The 18,555-nt window shown below is 38.6% G+C and overlaps 2 protein-coding genes across 2 annotated transcripts; both read right to left on the bottom strand.

The window, feature by feature from the left end:
- Positions 1–2,036: 2,036 nt before the first annotated feature.
- LOC120738554 (trypsin-3-like) lies at positions 2,037–3,343 on the bottom strand. The gene is made up of 5 exons (XM_040039833.1): positions 3,210–3,343; positions 2,981–3,131; positions 2,751–2,883; positions 2,399–2,650; positions 2,037–2,300 (listed from the first exon to the last, which is right to left on the bottom strand). The coding sequence occupies exons 1-5, from the start codon at positions 3,265–3,267 to the stop codon at positions 2,133–2,135; spliced, it is 762 nt and encodes a 253-aa protein (XP_039895767.1). The 5' UTR covers positions 3,268–3,343; the 3' UTR covers positions 2,037–2,132.
- Positions 3,344–12,133: 8,790 nt separating this feature from the next.
- Positions 12,134–13,625, bottom strand: LOC120738779 (granzyme B(G,H)-like). The gene is made up of 5 exons (XM_040040232.1): positions 13,515–13,625; positions 13,277–13,427; positions 13,045–13,177; positions 12,504–12,758; positions 12,134–12,397 (listed from the first exon to the last, which is right to left on the bottom strand). The coding sequence occupies exons 1-5, from the start codon at positions 13,570–13,572 to the stop codon at positions 12,239–12,241; spliced, it is 756 nt and encodes a 251-aa protein (XP_039896166.1). The 5' UTR covers positions 13,573–13,625; the 3' UTR covers positions 12,134–12,238.
- Positions 13,626–18,555: the final 4,930 nt, after the last annotated feature.

The following is an 18,555-nucleotide window of genomic DNA, read 5'->3' as shown; positions in this document are numbered from 1 at the left end:
AAGAATGAGATCTTGGATACAAGCGATGGAGTTTTCTCCGAGGCGGGGCTGGCCTCTCTCTCAGAGAGGGGGTGCAGAGTTCAGTCATTTAAGAGGAGCTCAAAGTAGAGCTACTACACAGCAAAAAGAGCCGGTTGAGGCTTTAGACATGTCCCACTGGGAGGAGTCCCCAGTGCAGACCCTGGACATGATGGCGAGCTTACAACCCCTGAATGGCCTGGGAACGCCGGTGTGAGTTGGAGGAGATGGCTGGAAAGCTGGAAGTCTGGGCTTCCAGATAAGCGGAAGGAAATGGAAAGATGGATGAACTGATGAATGGATGGATGTCTGTCTTCAGTTAGTTACTACTTCATACTTTGTACATTGTAACTGTCCCTGAGACAGTTAAAATAAAATTGTTTATTTCATATGTTTCTGTGATAGATTCATGCTTAATTTAGTTCATTTATTTGTTGGAAAGAATACAAAATGTATTGGATAAGATAATAAACGTGCAGCATTGATTGAACTTGAACTGGTTACAAAATATGGGTTTGTTAAAGATGTAAAGTTTGTTTGAGGTAGAGTTTGTAATGGTCACATGACCAGAGTTTGGCTGAGAGCACAACCCTGGCATTGTGGGTCAGAACTAGCATGGAGCTACAGAGCTACAGATGCTGCTACAGCCACAACATTAATGTTATTCTGCATGTGGTCCAAGAGGCACACAAGGTATGGTTTTCATGTATATTGTTTATAAAATGCTGCATACATGTACAGGACATTTTCAGTAATATCTATTATTTTGCATTTTTTCTGTTCTGCTGGCTCAAGACTGTTTATGGACACTAACATGAGAGACTTTGATAAGATGAAAGACATTTATGTTGTAAACTTTGTGTTTTCTTCACTTTTCACAGTGTTTGAAGACAATACGAGAGAGAGAGAGAGAGAGAGAGAGAGAGAGAGAGAATGTTTTTTTTTTTCCGAAGACATCAGTATGATGCGTGGCCATTCTTTGTTGGACCCCTGTAGTTACACTTATTCAGAGTTTTAATTAACATTCCAAAACTGGAGGCACTTGCTTTGATGTGTCCATGTAATCATGAAGCTCTAAAAACAAGATAATGTGACAATATTTTGTATTTTATGTAACTTATGTTTGCTAATGTGTAATTAGCAGCATGCTTATAGTTGTTGTTGAGGTTTATAACAATTAAATTAATTAAAAACTGATAACTTATAGCAAAGTGGTGGGATTAAATAGGCATGCACTTCTTCCCACTCCTTATCGATATGTAAACTGAATCTGTTGGTGTCCGATTTGGGTTCTTTCTGTCTGCTTTCATAACAGCTGGGGTTATTTAATCATGTGTGATATCACTTATGTGTGCTATGGTTTATGCAGCGAAAACACGTTTACAGATGTGTAACGATGTGCAGCCATCAGCATGTTTTTATCTGGAGTTTGGTGAAAGTCTATCAACAAACATTTCTTTGAATTCGGTGATGAATCACACGAAGCAGTTTCCTGCTTCACCTCTAGCATCACGTAGTCTCTCTTATCAATCTACTGCCATACAAATTCTCTTGATATCTGTTTGCATCATTTACACAACACACTCCCCACTCCCTTTAAAATAAAGTGTGTAACTGTGCATGTGCTGGAATATACATATGCTTCACACAGAACGCTACAGAGGTACATTTATGTTTGTTTCATTTATATTATTTAAGTGTACATGACTCAGCAAACTTTGAGAAGACTGTGGCTGGTGATAATCATCTGTTGTTTTCTGAAGATGACAATAAAACAGAACAGAGTGTATAATTTTTATATTGGGTGGAGAAATAAATACGTTTTATTATTTTGAGCTATTTAAATTAATTTCTAATGCATCTGCAAAGTGACCTTTGGTTGGTGAAGTAAATATTGTTGTATTTGTATTGTAGGTTTACACTAATATAGTTATACATGAATATTATCTGAGTATATATCATATGGAAGAATTTATTATTTAAATGTACATGTTCAAAATAAATGAGGAAGTCACATGTTTAATGCTGCGGTATATTTTTATTTTCATTTTTGGTTATGCTAACATAGAATCAGAAATCCTGACATTTCCATAATATACAAGCCAGTGAATTCTTTACTCCTCATATTTTCTGGATTTCACAATCCCGTCAATCCACTGACGGTATTTTGAGATGTCTGTATAGATGTTGGGTTTATTGGGGTAACTGCAGTTTTCTTTATAGTTGAAAGAAACAACGCCAACAGCCAACCCGTCGCACAGCAGAGGACCACCAGAATCTCCCTGTGAGGAGGAAGAATTTTAATTTACCAGCTTTTATTCAGTTTTTTATATATTTGTAATCAAGGAGCCATTTTAAACTGAAAGGACAGAAAACATACCTGACAGAATCCTTTGGTTGTTTTGTATCCACCTGCACAGATAACATTGGAAGGAAGACCATGCCATAGTTCCTCACAGACCCTTAAGTTAATGACAGACACGTCCACCACCCTCAGCTCATCAACAGATTCACCATCAGTTTTAGTTCTTCCCCATCCAGCCACCTGACACACTTGGTTTTCTTTTAGGTGTATTTCAGCAGGTGGAAGCTGAATTGTTTGTACCCTTTCATTTAGCTGAACTGGAAGCAGCTGGAGACATGACATGAAGTAAAAAATATAAATATATATGTTCATGCGATAGTTCTTTAGTTATAATTTGAATAATAAAACCACACGAACATGTACTTACTTCAAGGAGCATGATGTCATTACCCAGTCCAACGTTTTGATAATTTTCATGAATGATTTTTTTTTTAATCTTTATTTTTTGATGATTGCCGTTCTTGAGATTGTGGTTGCCGAGAACAACGTGTGTGAGGCTCCTGAAAGAGTAATCAATGAGAGGACATCAATATATTTTCTAAATGTATTTTAATGACATGAGTCAGAGATTACAGCAGAAGATGTTTGATTACTCACGAGTCCTTACAGTGTGCAGCCGAGACTACAAAGTCCTGAGTGATGAGAAATCCTCCACAAACATGTTGACCCATGTTGTTCTGCACAGAGGCCATGTAGTGCATCGATTTCTCTGGGGCTTTTTCACCATCTATGATATCACTTCCATGTGCTGAAAAAAGGAAATCAAAATGAAGTTACTGTTCCATTAAACAATTGGAGTATAATAACAAAGACTTGCAGTTCTTACCAAGTCGTCCGAGGCATGCCAGAACATGGACAAACAGAAATTTCTGCAGACCCAGCATGATGCCAGCACAAAGATGAAGTTGTGTTTGTAGGAGTGTCGAGGTGAACCTTTTATACGTCAGTTTGCTTCATTGCCAAATAAGATTATAATCCATCAAATTTGGCATTCAGCCACATCCTTTACTCAGCGCAAGATTGAAAATGGTGTTATCATCATGTTCATCAGCTTATCGGTGTGAAACACACAAATCATGTTTAGTTGTCGTTATTTTAACTCCATTTGCTGCTCACTTTTATTCATGTATTTAAGAGCCTTTGGGCCTCCTGATCATGTGTGATTATAAATCACTTTTAATGGGTGAAACCTCGTCTGTAACACTGAGATTCTTCTCTGTGGAAATCACACTTGGTCAGATTGAATGAGTGGCTGTTTTTGTAGTTCACACTCATTTCTGACTTTCTTCTTTGCTGTCTTTCAGTCTCGTTATGAGGACCTGCTTCTCCTCACCGTGACAATAAATCAGGTAAATCTGAAAACTAAAACCTTCCCCTTGTAGTCAGTTCACTCATCTTCACTCCTGATCATCTCAACAAATGAAAGCATTTTTTCTTTTCGTAATCGAGTCGGCTGTGTTACTAACACTGTCACAGACTGCCGGCCTGTCCATCATGCACTTCACCTTTCACCCTCACCCAGTTTTCAAGATTTTATTTTTAAAAATCACAATCAAAACATTTGAAAAATAAGAAAAAAAAATCAGGAAACGTGGGTATAGGTAGACCCAGCTGTTCCCCTCGCTGCTCGTCCATGTTAAAGGTGTTAAAGGTGGCCTGCTGGGCCCACAGGTTACGGGGGCTCAGAAGAATGAGGAAGGTTACATCAGGAAGGACATGCAGCATAAAATATTTGCATAATCAAACACATGGACCAAAAAAATTCCACACAGCTCGGCTGACGCCCAGATTGAGGCATGAAACTTGTGCAGACAGTCTGACAGTCATCAGGCTCAGACACCGTCCTCGTCACACCACCTCAAGCTTCAACAAACACCCATATGAAAGACCTTAAAGATTTCATTGTTGATCAAACACTAAAACATTAAAATATAATAAAAAACAGTAAAATAAATAAATAAATGAAACCACATAAATAAAACCAGAATTTCTGTTCATGTTTTGTGCAGATATTTAGAAAGTCCTGACAACTCCCACAATGTGAATAACAAAAAAAGATTTTGATAAACATGTTATATTATGATATATTATATGATAATATAACCTCCACGTGTGGACAAAAACGTTCCAGATAAACAGGCCAGGATGAGCTGTGTGTGTCAGTGATCTGTCAGCCAGACCATATGGACCAGGACCAGTATGGACCAGGTAGCAGACCCAACACACAGGAAGTTCAATGGTTTCAGTGATTTATTTATCAAGTGGGTCGTTGCAGGCAGAGTGAGCAGTCTTGACATCATGTGTCTGCACAATTGCACCACTCACCTGCTAAACCTACGTTCCTCACAGCTGACAGAAAGGAGCTGCAGCGTGTTTTCTGAAACACACAGCTTTGTGTCTGACAGCCTTATATTTCTGAACCATCCATGCCGGGGTCACACCCCCATTTTAGTTTTATTTGGATAAAGACTTTTATATACTTTGAGCTCCTTTGATGAACTCAGTTTTTTTTCCTATTGAGCTCTTTAGGGTGATTTTCAGCCTGATGAACTCTTTGATTTAGTTAGCTTTTATTTAATTGAGCTCTACTTTATAGAAGCTACTCTGTTGGAGGGAGTGATTAATACCTTGGCTGCTGTAACACAGGACTTTCTAAACTTTTGTGATAAGTAAAAAAAAATGTTATTTGTATGTTTTTAGACTTCAGAGCCATGAAAAAAAGTTTATTGAGTTCATTAAAGAGGCCGGAGCTGGGATCGGTGTGCTGGGGTGTGGGCGGGGTGGGGCTTTTGTTTTGTTCTTCCTCCTTACACACCTTTGGAGCAGGAGTTGCAAATTCGATTCCCACCCGGTATCCAGGAGCGGTCCTGGTTAGACCCCCCCTACTAAAACCAAGCCCTGAAATGGCGTCTGCAGCCTGTCCCAGCTCAGACACAAAAGCATTTCACTACATGAAATTGTTTACGTGATTGTTTATGTGACGAATAAAAGGTTATTTGATTTTGTCTCCCAGGTGGATGTGTGGGCAGGTTGTGTCTACCAGGCCTGCCTTGTACACCTGAGAGCTACCTATTCATCAGTGAGTATTTATGCTTGGCCGTGCCTCCGGTTTGCAGCCAGATCCTCATCTTCATTGCTACTCAATTCAATTCAATTCAATTCAATTTTATTTATATAGCGCCAAATCACAACAAAAGTCGCCTCAAGGCGCTTCATAGTTACAGAGAAAAACCCAACAATCATATGACCCCCTATGAGCAAGCACTTTGGCGACAGTGAGAAGGAAAAACTCCCTTTTAACAGGAAGAAACCTCCGGCAGAACCAGGCTCAGGGAGGGGCGACCATCTGCTGCGACCGGTTGGGGTGAGAGAAGGAAGACAGGATAAAAGACATGCTGTGGAAGAGAGACAGAGATTAATAACAGATATGATTCAATGCAGAGAGGTCTGTTAACACATTGTGAGTGAGAAAGGTGACTGGAAAGGAAAAACTCAATGCATCATGGGAATCCCCCGGCAGCCTACGTCTATTGCAGCATAACTAAGGGAGGATTCAGGGTCACCTGGTCCAGCCCTAACTATATGCTTTAGCAAAAAGGAAAGTTTTAAGCCTAATCTTAAAAGTAGAGATAGTGTCTGTCTCCCGAATCCAAACTGGAAGCTGGTTCCACAGAAGAGGGGCCTGAAAACTGAAGGCTCTCCCTCCCATTCTACTTTTAAATACTCTAGGAACAACAAGTAGGCCTGCAGAGCGAGAGCGAAGTGCTCTAATAGGGTGATATGGTACTACAAGGTCATTAAGATAAGATGGGGCCTGATTATTTAAGACCTTGTATGTGAGGAGCAGGATTTTGAATTCAATTCTGGATTTAACAGGAAGCCAATGAAGGGAAGCCAATGCAGGAGAAATATGCTCTCTCTTTCTAGTCCCTGTCAGGACTCTTGCTGCAGCATTTTGGATTAGCTGAAGGCTTTTCAGTGAGTTTTTTGGACATCCTGATAATAATGAATTACAGTCGTCCAGCCTGGAAGTAATAAATGCATGAACTAGTTTTTCAGCGTCACTCTGAGACAGGATATTTCTAATTTTAGAGATGTTGCGCAAATGGAAGAACGCAGTCTTACATATTTGTTTAATATGTGCGTTGAAGGACATGTCCTGGTCAAAAATGACTCCAAGGTTCCTTACAGCGTTACTGGAGGCCAAGGTAATGCCATCCAGAGTAAGAATCTGGTTAGATACCATATTTCTAGGCTTTTCAGCGCAGAGTACAATAACCTCAGTTTTATCTGAATTAAGAAGCAAAAAGTTAGCGGCCATCCAGGTCTTTATGTCTTTAAGACATTCCTGCAGTTTAACTAATTGGTGTGTATTATCTGGCTTCATGGACAGATAGAGCTGGGTGTCATCTGCATAGCAGTGAAAATGTATACTATGTCTTCTGATGATACTGCCTAAGGGAAGCATTTATAATGTAAACAGAATTGGTCCTAGCACTGAACCCTGTGGAACTCCATAATTAACCTCAGTGTGTGAAGAGGACTCTCCATTTACATGCACAAATTGGAGTCTATTAGATAGATATGATACAAACCACTGCAGTGCAGTACCTGTAATACCTACAGCATGTTCTAACCGCTCTAATAGGATATTATGGTCAACAGTATCGAATGCTGCACTAAGGTCTAGCAGGACAAGCACAGAGATGAGTCCACTGTCAAAGGCCATAAGAAGATCATTTGTAACCTTCACTAAAGCTGTTTCTGTGCTGTGATGAGCTTGAAACCTGACTGAAACTCTTCAAATAAACCATTCCGCTGCAGATGATCTGTTAGCTGTTTGACAACTACTCTTTCAAGGATTTTTGATATGAAAGGAAGGTTGGAGATTGGCCTATAATTAGCTAAGACTGCTGGGTCTAGAGATGGCTTTTTGAGTAAAGGTTTAACTACAGCCAGCTTGAAGGCCTGTGGTACATAGCCGATTATTAGAGATAGGTTGATCATATTTAAGATCGAAGAATTAATTAATGGCAGGACTTCTTTGAGCAGTTTTGTAGGAATGGGGTCTAAAAGACAGGTTGATGGTTTGGAGGAAGTAATTATTGAAGTTAACTCAGAAAGATCAATTGGAGAAAAAGAGTCTAACTTAACATCAATGGTACTAAGAGTAGCTGTAGATAATATTACATCTGTGGGATGATTATTGGTAATTTTTTCTCTAATGATAAAAATTTTATTTGTGAAGAAGTTCATGAAGTCATTACTAGTTAACGTTAAAGGGATGGTTGGCTCAAAAGAGCTTCTATGCCATATGTTAAAACAAGATCTAGAGTGTGATTAATCTGTGATATCAGCATGGCTGGTTTTGTACACAGGCAATATTCACAGCCCTCCCTTTTTTTCTCCGTATCCTGCAGATGATGTTCCTGCAGCCTCCGACTAACTCCTCCAGTGACTTAGAGATGGAACAGCTAAGATACTGCACAAGAGGGGCTCAGAACACTGCTACACTCCTCCACATTAAAAGGAATCAGTGGAGATGAAACCTGTTCTATTTCAGTTATGTAACTGTGGCTATGGTTAACAGAAGATCACGTACACACACTGATCTTCAGGAGATGTGCTTTAGAGATATCGCATGCATAAATGCATTCTGTGCCGTGTAGTTTGAGCCTGATTACGCTACAGAAAACTTTATTCAACCATCCCGCTTCATTCTACTGTAGTTGCTGAACAGACCACAGTACTGTGCAGAAGTGTTGAGCCACTCCTCTTCTTTAAATATTTCAATTAGTGGGTCGCTCAAGACTTTTGCACAGTAGTGTATGTATCGGATATAGAAAGGCAGTACCTTCTAAAGTGTTTGCATGGAAAGATTCTTTACTGTGGAAATACTCGACACAGCCAAAATAACACAAGCTGAACCACACAAACCACATTTTTCAGATCGAATGATGCTGACACCATGCTGTTTCAGTCTTGGCATGATGTATAGAGCACTTTGAGTACTCGCTATATAAGTGCTATATAAGAATCAGTCCATTTACCATTTATGGAAATTTTTTGAGCTAAATGTTAAAGCTATGATGATTGTCGGTTGGTGGTTTTTGGTGTTACCAAATTTAAATTCCTGAGTAGAGGTGTGGAGATGAAACATTCCTAATGCTCAGGAATGTTTACATTCAGACTGCACAAAAAAGCTTCTTTATTTTTGCTTTTTTATTTTTGTAAGCCAGGTGAAAAAGAGCAACCAGCTGTTTTTGGACAGTTTTATAATTTTAGATATTGTGATCACAGATCACGTTTTACAATACATGCACAATGTAATTCAGCAGTATTTGCGGCAGCACTGAGATTCAAAAGTGCATCTCAGACAATCAGCCTGTGCGTTTCAGGTTCAGCCTGATCAGCATGTAACAGTTTACTTGTGTCACTCTGTATCTCTGCAGATCTGCCAGGAGGAGGTACTTAAAGATCAGTTACACATTACTCAGAGCTACGCTATTTTTATCTAGTTTATCTTCCTGAACATTAAAGCAAAAAACAAAAGTAGTTAAAGTTACTTGTGTTTGTGTTTTTACCCGGTGAGAATAAATGGGCATGAATTTTATTTTTCAGACTTTTCAGAGGAGAAATTTTCTTAGGGTTGCATGGAAATCAAATCTTTTTTTATACCCCCTAACACACACACACACACACACACACACACACACACACACACACACACACACACACACACACACACACACACATGCCGGCGTTACATATACTTAAAATGATTCAAATGCAGTAAGTATACATGCTTCATATAAATATAGTCTATAACTTGTTTATTTTCTGTAGCCCAGAAAATTAAACATTTCAATTCACATAAGACATGTAAATTTTATTTTATATACTGTATAGCCTGTATAATAAATAAATATGTTGCCAAATAAATATAAAAACCAGAAAGCTACACAAAACAGGACAGTTCATTTACAAACACAAGTCTAACTTAAGTTTCACACTTTTTTGTTAGAACAAATCAAATTGTTAGTTAAATTTACACAAAATGTCAGAAATCTGCAGTGTCATGGACAAAAATTTCAACCTAATTTTTCATGATTTCTTGGTTAACCCCGTTAGGACATTCCCAAAACTTTCCCCTCTTCCTAAACAACCAAATCCCACGTGTTGCCTTTTTTAAAAACGTTCTTTGACATGGCACATTTTTCCACCAATAGGAAAGAGGTAGCTTCTTTTCCCTTTCTTTACTGTTTTCGTCCTGTCCTTAAAAATGTTTTTTTTTCAACTGTTTCTTCCGCACTAAACGTGACGATAGTATTTAGGAAGAAAGCATCGCTTGTATATATTTTTAAAAACTAGGGGTGGCAAGAGATCATTTTTGGCTGGCCCACGCCAGACTTTTATAAATTAAAATGGATTATATAGTTTTGTAAACTGCCGTAGAGCTTCCTCTAGTGACTCCTTTGTAATATTGCTTTGATTACTTTGGAAAAAGAAAAATTGAGGAAGCAGAAAATCCAAGATGGCTGAACGTAATAAGTATTATTAGCTGATATGGAACTTCAAATGTTGTTGCTTTGGACGAGATTTTTCTGTAAGTACTAGTGATGATAAAATAATAATTGCTTTATTTAAGGTGAGTCATTTAGCCTGGCTGAACCTTCTCAAAAGGCTGGAGATGCACAGACATGTCAACTCTCATATCATCACTCGTGTTGTGCTGTAAATACTTCAACCACAAATATATACCACATTTTTTAACTGGTAACCAAACAAACACGTCTTTGAACTGAGGGAGAAAACAGAGACCACAGAGAAGGACCCCCGCCATCCAAAACCTTCTTTATTAAAGAGAAAGTTCTCACCATAGGACTACCACTTTCTCCGACAAAACACTAAATCTACTTGTTCCTCACTACAGCAGCAACTACACAAAAACATTATCACCAAACACTGCCCCCTAATGGTGAAGATCTTTATTAAATTTAGCTAAATCTGATTACGTACAAGAAGAACCTTTACGGAACAAACACTGATGCTGTTGCAATGTATTATACATATTTACAAATACATATTTAAAAGCAGTGCACAATGATGTAGAGATTTATTGCTTTTTGTTTTATTTGAATTGAACCAATGTTTGAAGTATGTTTTCTCTTTCATAAATAAAATCATTTATATAATAAAATTATGAATAATTGTGGGTAAAAGCTCATCTAATGCAGGAACTGAACATTTGACCCCCTGACCCATCCCTGGCTTAGTTCCTACCCTTTGTGGTCAAACACAACTACACATCAATGTTGTTGTTATTGTTGTAAACAAAGTGTTTAGATTGACATGGAAAAAGAGTAACCAGCTGTTTTTAAGAGTCTTTTAGTTTTAGATATTAAGGATAACAATCAAGTCTAACAACATAGATCACAATCCAGTCCAATAATATTCTCTAAACTTTGCATTTCTTTTTGTTGAAAATGGGTTTGACCCATAAAAGGAGTTTTGATATGTCTCTATAGATGTTGGGCACATCCAGATACTCATAAATTCTGCGAGGAGGAAATCAGATCAAAGCTCTTCTGAAGAGACCAAAGCTGACAACCTCGACACATTCACCATCCTGGGGCAAGATGGCGGTCTTGAGTACCAGCCTCCCTCTACATCAAACAAACCACATCACAACACTGGCCTGCCTGCCTCAGCTGCCTGTGAGCGTCTCTTTAGCTGTACTGGACTACTGTTCACTGCAAAGCGAGCAAGGATAAACTACTAACTTTGAAAATCAACTGCTCCTCAAAATTAACAAGAAATCCAAAGAATGACAGTGCAGGATGAACACAAAGGAACTCTAATCTAAAGGTACAGTAGGGCAGGGTCAATAAAAGAAAATAATTTTTTTATAACAGCTGCTGTATGGTTCATTTGAAAAATTTTAAGTTCATTTGACTTGTTCTATGATTTGCAGGTTAGAACACAATCTCATATGAAAGAATTACATAGTTTTGTCTTGAAAACATTGTGATACCTAAGAGTTTGGTTTTATTTGGGTCATTCAGGGAAAGTCACAGCACTTGTGACCATTACCCAGTTGAACTGCTATTGCACTTTAATTTGTTTTTCTTTTAATTAAAAAACAACTACTTTGAGATTTGTATCCCATTGTCCTCCTGCTGTCAAAAAAAAACCTATTTAACCTTTGCTCCGAGTACATTTTAAATCAGCTACTTTTTACTTTTACTTGAGTACATTTTTAGACAGGTAATTTTACTTGTACTTTAGTAAAATTTCATCAAAGTAATATTACTTTTACTTCAGTAGAATATTTTAACCCTCTGATGCATGAATAGGATATCAACCTCTGTTCATATCCAGCAATAAGAGCTGTGTTTTTTGGGTTAAAGTCCTGCCTGTAAATCTGCATTGGGATTGACTCCTGCCGGCTTCACAGACAATTTATGACTCTTTTGGGTTGAATAGAGCTTCTCATATCAACACAATTTAATTATAATGTAGTTGGTAGAATTTGGAGGTTTGGACTCTTTTGTATACGTATACTGTGTAATATTATATACTTATTAGCCTTTGTGTTGAGATTAAGAGTCGATGCTCTACACTCGCAGTTACGAAACTATTACTGCTGTTAGTAAAACTGCACATGGTCCACTACAAAGGCAGAAATAATATTAAAAATTCAGCCTTTTGGCTGTTACAGAAAGAAATGACAGATTGAGTGTGGGATACGTTTGTATTTTTATTTTTGGTTAAACAGATGAAAGAATCAGAAATTCTCACATTTCAATAGTGAAAAGAAAAATCTGAAGTAAACTTTAACTTTAAGTTTTTTACTCAAAAAAATGTTTTCAGAACCTTGTTGATCCATTTATGGTATTTTGAGATGTCCGTATAGACGTTGGGTTTATTGGGGTAATTGCAGTTCGCATTATAGTTGAAAGAAACAACCCCAACAGCAAACCCATGACACACCAGAGGACCACCAGAATCTCCCTGTGAGGAGGAAGAATTTTAATTTATCACTTTATGTTCATTAGGTTTATATTTTTAAGATTTGTGAACATGAAACCATTTTAAACTGAAAGGACAGAAAACATACCTGACAGAATCCTTTGTCTGTCTTATATCCACCTGCACAGATTACATTGGAAGGAAGACCAGGCCATTGGTCCTCACAGTTCTTTGATGTAATGACAGACACGTTCACCACCATCAGCTCATCAACAAGTTTACCTTCAGTTTTAGTTTTTCCCCATCCAGCCACCTGACACACTTGGTTTTCTTTTAGGTTTATTTCAGCAGGAGGAAGCGGAATTATTCGTACTCTGTGGCCCAGTTTAACTTTCTCAGACAGCTGGAGACACAACATAAAGTAAAAATGAATCTCGTTAAAGTGACGTTAACGCCATAACCGCATTAATGCAGCAAATCTCTGTTAGCGAGTTAACGCGGATCGCCCCGTGTGTGAGGCTGCACAGCGTCAACGCGTCAGCACGGTTAGCTCATTAATGCGTTAGCGCAGTCCAGTCCCATGCACGGGGCAATCCGTGTGAACTTGCTAACGTATATATATAATTTGAATAATGAAACCACAAATACATCATGTGATGAAACTGTTGTGAACATGAGCATGTACTTACTTTAATCAGCATGATGTCATTACCCAGTCCAACGTGTTGATAATTTTCATGGATGATTTTGTTTTCAATCTTTATTTTTTGATGATTGCCGTTCTTGAGATTGTGGTTGCCGAGAACAACGTGTGTGAGGCTCCTGAAAGAGTAATCAATGAGAGGACATCAATACATTTTCTAAATGTGTTTTAATGACATGAGTCAGAGAAGCAGAAGCAGAAGATGTTTGATTACTCACGAGTCATCACAGTGTGCAGCCGAGACTACAAAGTCTTCAGTGATGAGAAATCCTCCACAAACATGGTGACCGTTGTAGTCCTGCACAGAGGCCATGTACTGCATCGAGTTCTCTGGGGCTTTTTTACCATCTATGATGTGACTTCCATGTGCTGAAAAAGCAGAATAAAGGAAACCAAAATGAAGTTAACGTTCCATTAAACGATCAGAGGACAATAACAAAGATTTGCAGATCTTACCGAGTCGTCCGAGACATGCCAGAACATGGAGGAGCAGGATTTTTTGCAGACTGAGCATGATGCCAGCAAAAAGGTGAAGTTGTGTTGGCAGGACTGTGAAATGGATCTTTTATACAGCTGTTGCTCTGTCAAATCTGATGATCACATTTTGACTTCTAACCGTATCCTGTTTTTTTGGGGACTTGTGTCATCTTTGCATTATCTTGTTCATCATTATTAACATACCTCATCATCCTGAAACACACGGGCTGTTTAATGGTTGCAAGTTTCTCGCGGTCTCTCACACCACAACTTTTGTACACCATCAGACATGTCTAAACCTTAAAAAAGCTGGGTTGTTGAAGCATTTTTACACCACTGTTAAAGCTCAAAACAACAATATCCCACTGAGTTACTGATTTCATATTTGAACCAAGACTAATAACATTATGGTACTTGGCTCATAATCTGTCCACCAGCAATGTAAAAACAGGAAGGAGATGCCTTTTCATTTAGCGCCTCCTTGGGGCCATTTCTTCCACTGTGTGAACTGTTTATGGAGCGAGGGTTGCAGGATTTGTCCTGTAGGAGGGCACTACGACTCTTCTGTAGAAGGCATTATTATGGAGCATGGTCTCTTGAAGTAAGAATATGTGAATAGTGCTGTGACGGTAAAGAGAGTGTCGGAAAGAATCATGAGTTTGAAGCTGGAAATTGAAGATGTGATGCTGAAGTCAGTTGGATGAAGCAGTAGACATCTGTGCAGGTGAAGGGAGCAGAGGCAATGAGGAAGTGTTGATCAGGTGTTGATTAGGTATGGTGTTAAGGAGAGAAATGCTGATGGTGCTGGATTTTGCCAAAAGGATGGAAATGACTGTGTGGTGAACCTCGTGAAAAACGAGGAACATGTATAAGAGTGGAGCAAAGTGTAAACATGTGGAGTGCATCTTTGCAGAAGAAACAAGAGATAGTAGACTACTAAGACAGGCTCCTTGTGGCAGGGCAGAGTTAACATATGACTGGAAAAGTCTAGCTGAAGTGCTAAGGGAAACATGCCATACCATCTGTAAACATGATAGCTCAATAAGTGTTGAATTAATTCTGTTAAAACGTTGTTGGGGTGTAGAGCGGGGTCATGTTAACAAGCCATTAAAATTTGGCTCACATCCACCGAGGTCTTCAAGGTCAACTTCAAGATTTATTGGTGGAAAACTCAAACAAAGCCTTTTAAGATTAAAAGTGCTTAAAAGTGATTAAAAGTGTGGTTTGTATTGTCAACATATTGAAAGGACCGCATAAAGATTTAAGGATTTTTCTGGAAACCACACAAGGGAGGACAGAAAAATCTCCTATTAATGGCTGTGCCTCATGTTATCTGTCTGACCTGCTGCACCTTTGTGTCCTGCCTCATTCTCTCAGGCCAGTAGACCAGATGCTTTTGCTCGTTCCAAAAGTGCTGCAAAATGCAGGCCTTCTAACCAAAGTAATCCAGTGTAAGCTCAGGTTTCAGTCCAGTGGCAATCTCTGAAAATAGGGAGGCAGTTCCGATATGTGAGAGGAGGCTGAAGGAAAATCATATAAGAAAGAACTCTGCTGTAGCTTTCCCACTTACTATGTTACCGTGCCACATGTGTGTGGCAACATTCAGGCATTCATCTAACACAGTAACACTTTTACTAATTACAGATTCAGAAGCTGCTCGCTGTGTGCTCACTGCTGAGAAAAAAGAAGCTGAGCTCGGTTCATTTCTGCTTGTTTCATGAAAACTAAGTTACTGAGGAGCAAAGAGTGGGCTCACCGACACACTCGGCATGAAGACTGAGTGAAGAGTTTCAATACAGAGAGTTCTCTCTCGTTCTGATGACATCTCGCCTCCTAAACTCTTCTAGCAGCTATTACAGCCACCGCAGGCTGAATACAGGATTGTTTTTTCCATGTTAAATTTGTGCAGCTCGCAAGAAACTTTGTGTCATAGACTTTTCAATTCACATTTGCCTGACTCATTTAAATACTCTCCACCTGAAAGTAAAACTCTTATAAATACTTCTGCTCGCAGCTTTCAGTCACCGACTCTTCAGCCTTTTCAGTGAATCCAACAGCTTTTTAATGTCAAAAGAAGACTTTGTGCTGCTGCAGACTCCTTCACATTGTAGTTCCTGCACAGTAGACATTCAGCGTCATTATATTAAGGATAGACGAGTTTAATGTCATTACAATTCTCAGCGAAAGGCTCCTTTCTTTTCCTAAGTCTTCAGCAGTTCTCTTTCAAGTTGACCACAAAATGTGTTACAACATTAAAGAAATTATTGCCCAGAGAAGCACAATAAGCATCTCAAAATCTTAACATCTCAAAATCACTGTAAATCAGACACAGCCATCACAGATAGTTTAGAGCTAATAATCAATCAAATATCTTTGCTTTTATGATCCTAGCCTCATTGTGTCACTGACACTCAATATTCACATTAAACCACTAGGTGGTGATCTCTGATATATTTTGTGGGCACTGTGTGGCTTCAACCCAGTTCACAGTAATACTGGTAAAACTACAAAATTAATGATGATTATTAAAAAGCACATATGGTTAACATGTGAGCCAATTGGCAAATTATAAATTTTTTATTTTCAAAACTACTGATGATTGTTATAACACATTAAGAACACTTCTGGCTCTGTGTGTGTGTGTGTGTGTGTGTGTGTGTGTGTGTGTGTGTGTGTGTGTGTGTGTGTGTGTGTGTGTGTGTGTGTGTGTGGTGTCTGCTCAGCGTATAAAGCTGTGCATCACAGTGGACTTCAGTGAATTCAACATCCGCTCAGCGAATGTTGAATCACAGCTTTGCTGAAATCCTTTCATAAATGTGGTTTGGTCATTTTCCAAAATATGTGTTTGAAGTTATCAGCATTCATCAAAAACACATGATTTAAGTTAAAGGCGCTGATCAAAACTCATTATTAAATTTTGCCTTCAGATGAACTGTTGTGTAATTGGATAAATACCTTGGAAAGTATTACAGTGCAGCTGTCATGGTCCTGAATCTTCTGGCTCGATGTTTATGGTTTTTTGATTAATTTATATACTTTGATAATTTGTTATTCACGAGTTTTGGTTCTGCTTGTGTTATTTCTTTAGTCCTAGGATTTTGGTTTCTGTTACTTTGCTTTTCTCGTGTTCCTTGTTTGGCTACTCTTGTCTCTATGTTCCCTCTGTCTCTCCAGTCAGACTAGACACTGAGACGTGACTCCGTGTCTAGTCTGCATCTTTGTGATTGTCTCGTGTTTCCTGCTTCACTTGGACAGTCCCATGTCCTATGAAAGTGTATCTAGTTTTGTTTCCCCTTCTCTCATTATGTCTATTAGTCCCAGCTGTGTTTCCCTCCTGTTTCTCATTCCCTCGTTACTGCCTTGTGTATTTAAACCCTGTCTTTGTTGCATTGTACCACCCCCACCCCTCGTGTGTTTCCTCTGTGCTCCCTGTATTTCCTATTCCTCTGTTCCCAGTTTAGTTCCCTAGTTTCTTAGCTTTTTGGTTTGAGTTTCAAATTTGTTTCTTTTGATTTTATTTTCTGTATTAATGTAAGAGTATTCCCAGCAGTAAAGCTGCAGTTTTGACTTTATTCCCTCTCCGTGTTTGAGTCCTGCTTTTGGGTCCTGCATCCTGCCTGCCACAGCACCAAACCATGACAGCAGCAATCAATTCACTGAAAACATACTACAGTTTCTATTTATTTATTTATTTATAAAAGCAATGAAAAAAAAAAAACATGTTCTCACTTGTGGTGGTTGATGGTCATCCCACTCCTGAATCTTTATCCACTCAATGAGTGAGGTTCAGTTAGCCACCCTATTCATTTATGTCCTGTTTAATGGATGTTTGTTTTGGGGCTATATCTTTTTTACTTATTTGTGCTACCCAATAAGTCCTGTTGTGCTCAAGAGGACATCCTGGCCTTTCCAATGATATCTCATGTGTTTGGGTTGCCTCTTTTACCTCCAAACACATAAGATATCACAAAAAATGTTAAACTGATAGATACATGTTTACTTGGTAATTAGGAGGGTATTAAAAGCCCTATTATGTAGAAGCTGTATGACGATTTCTAACAGGCTGAAGAACAGCACACTGCATGAGTAAAGATCATTCAGAAGAGCAGCACAGTTAGCAAACCTTCGCAGAGGTATTACAGCTGCTGAAGTTACATCATATTCTCATCAAATTCATAACAGTACTTTTCCTGTTTGCATGTACATTTTAAAATACTGCAGAGGCTATCACTGCACCACGAAAAGTCCTCAGTAAAATCCTGCACACCCCAAAAGGTCTCAGGCTCAGCCATCCAAAGTCTCCAACACTTTGCGCTTTATTTGGTGATATTACATATGTATATGTATGTTCTGAGAGCATCTCTGGAGATAAGAGATAAGAGATAAGTGTAAACAATGAAAAAATATAGCAGCACAACATTTAGCAGGCTTTAATGTAACCCAGGTTGCAAATGCAACCATAATAAAATAGCAACCACAACCATGAATGGCAAGAAATACAAATATGTAGTAGAGACAGTTCATACTAAAACATTTTTTTTTAAATCCTTTTGTCTGACTAAAAGTTCTAAGTAAAGAAGAAAGATATTTTGTAGCAATCTTAAAATCTTTAGCATGCCCTTTCCCTCTGAGTTTACAAAGTGGTTAGAGATGAACACTAAAAAGGACTAACAGCCCAAATAACAGGATGTAACAGCGTTTTTGAGCTGTAATGATGCACCGCCTGCTGGAACTCTTATAGCAGACACAGTGGAAAAATATCGGAAAACTGAGAAGTGTAGAAACTAAAGATATGTAATCAAAAATATCTGTGGCTCTCTCATAAAAAAATGGAATTTATTACCATGTACTCCACAACGTTAGTTGGCCTTGTAGCAGTGAAGTGCTATAATTTGAATGCTGACGCAGTGCTGATGTTTGAGTAATATCTGTGCAGCTACACTGACTCATTTAGTGACAGCAGATTACAGTTTGTCTGCATCAGTTTTTCCTTTACAGGCACAGCTGCTGCTCACCGAGG

This window comes from Simochromis diagramma, unplaced genomic scaffold, assembly GCF_900408965.1.
Source record: "Simochromis diagramma unplaced genomic scaffold, fSimDia1.1 OVJJ01000026.1, whole genome shotgun sequence".
Taxonomy (NCBI): Eukaryota; Metazoa; Chordata; class Actinopteri; order Cichliformes; family Cichlidae; genus Simochromis; species Simochromis diagramma.
This window is presented reverse-complemented; position numbering and strand designations above follow the sequence as displayed.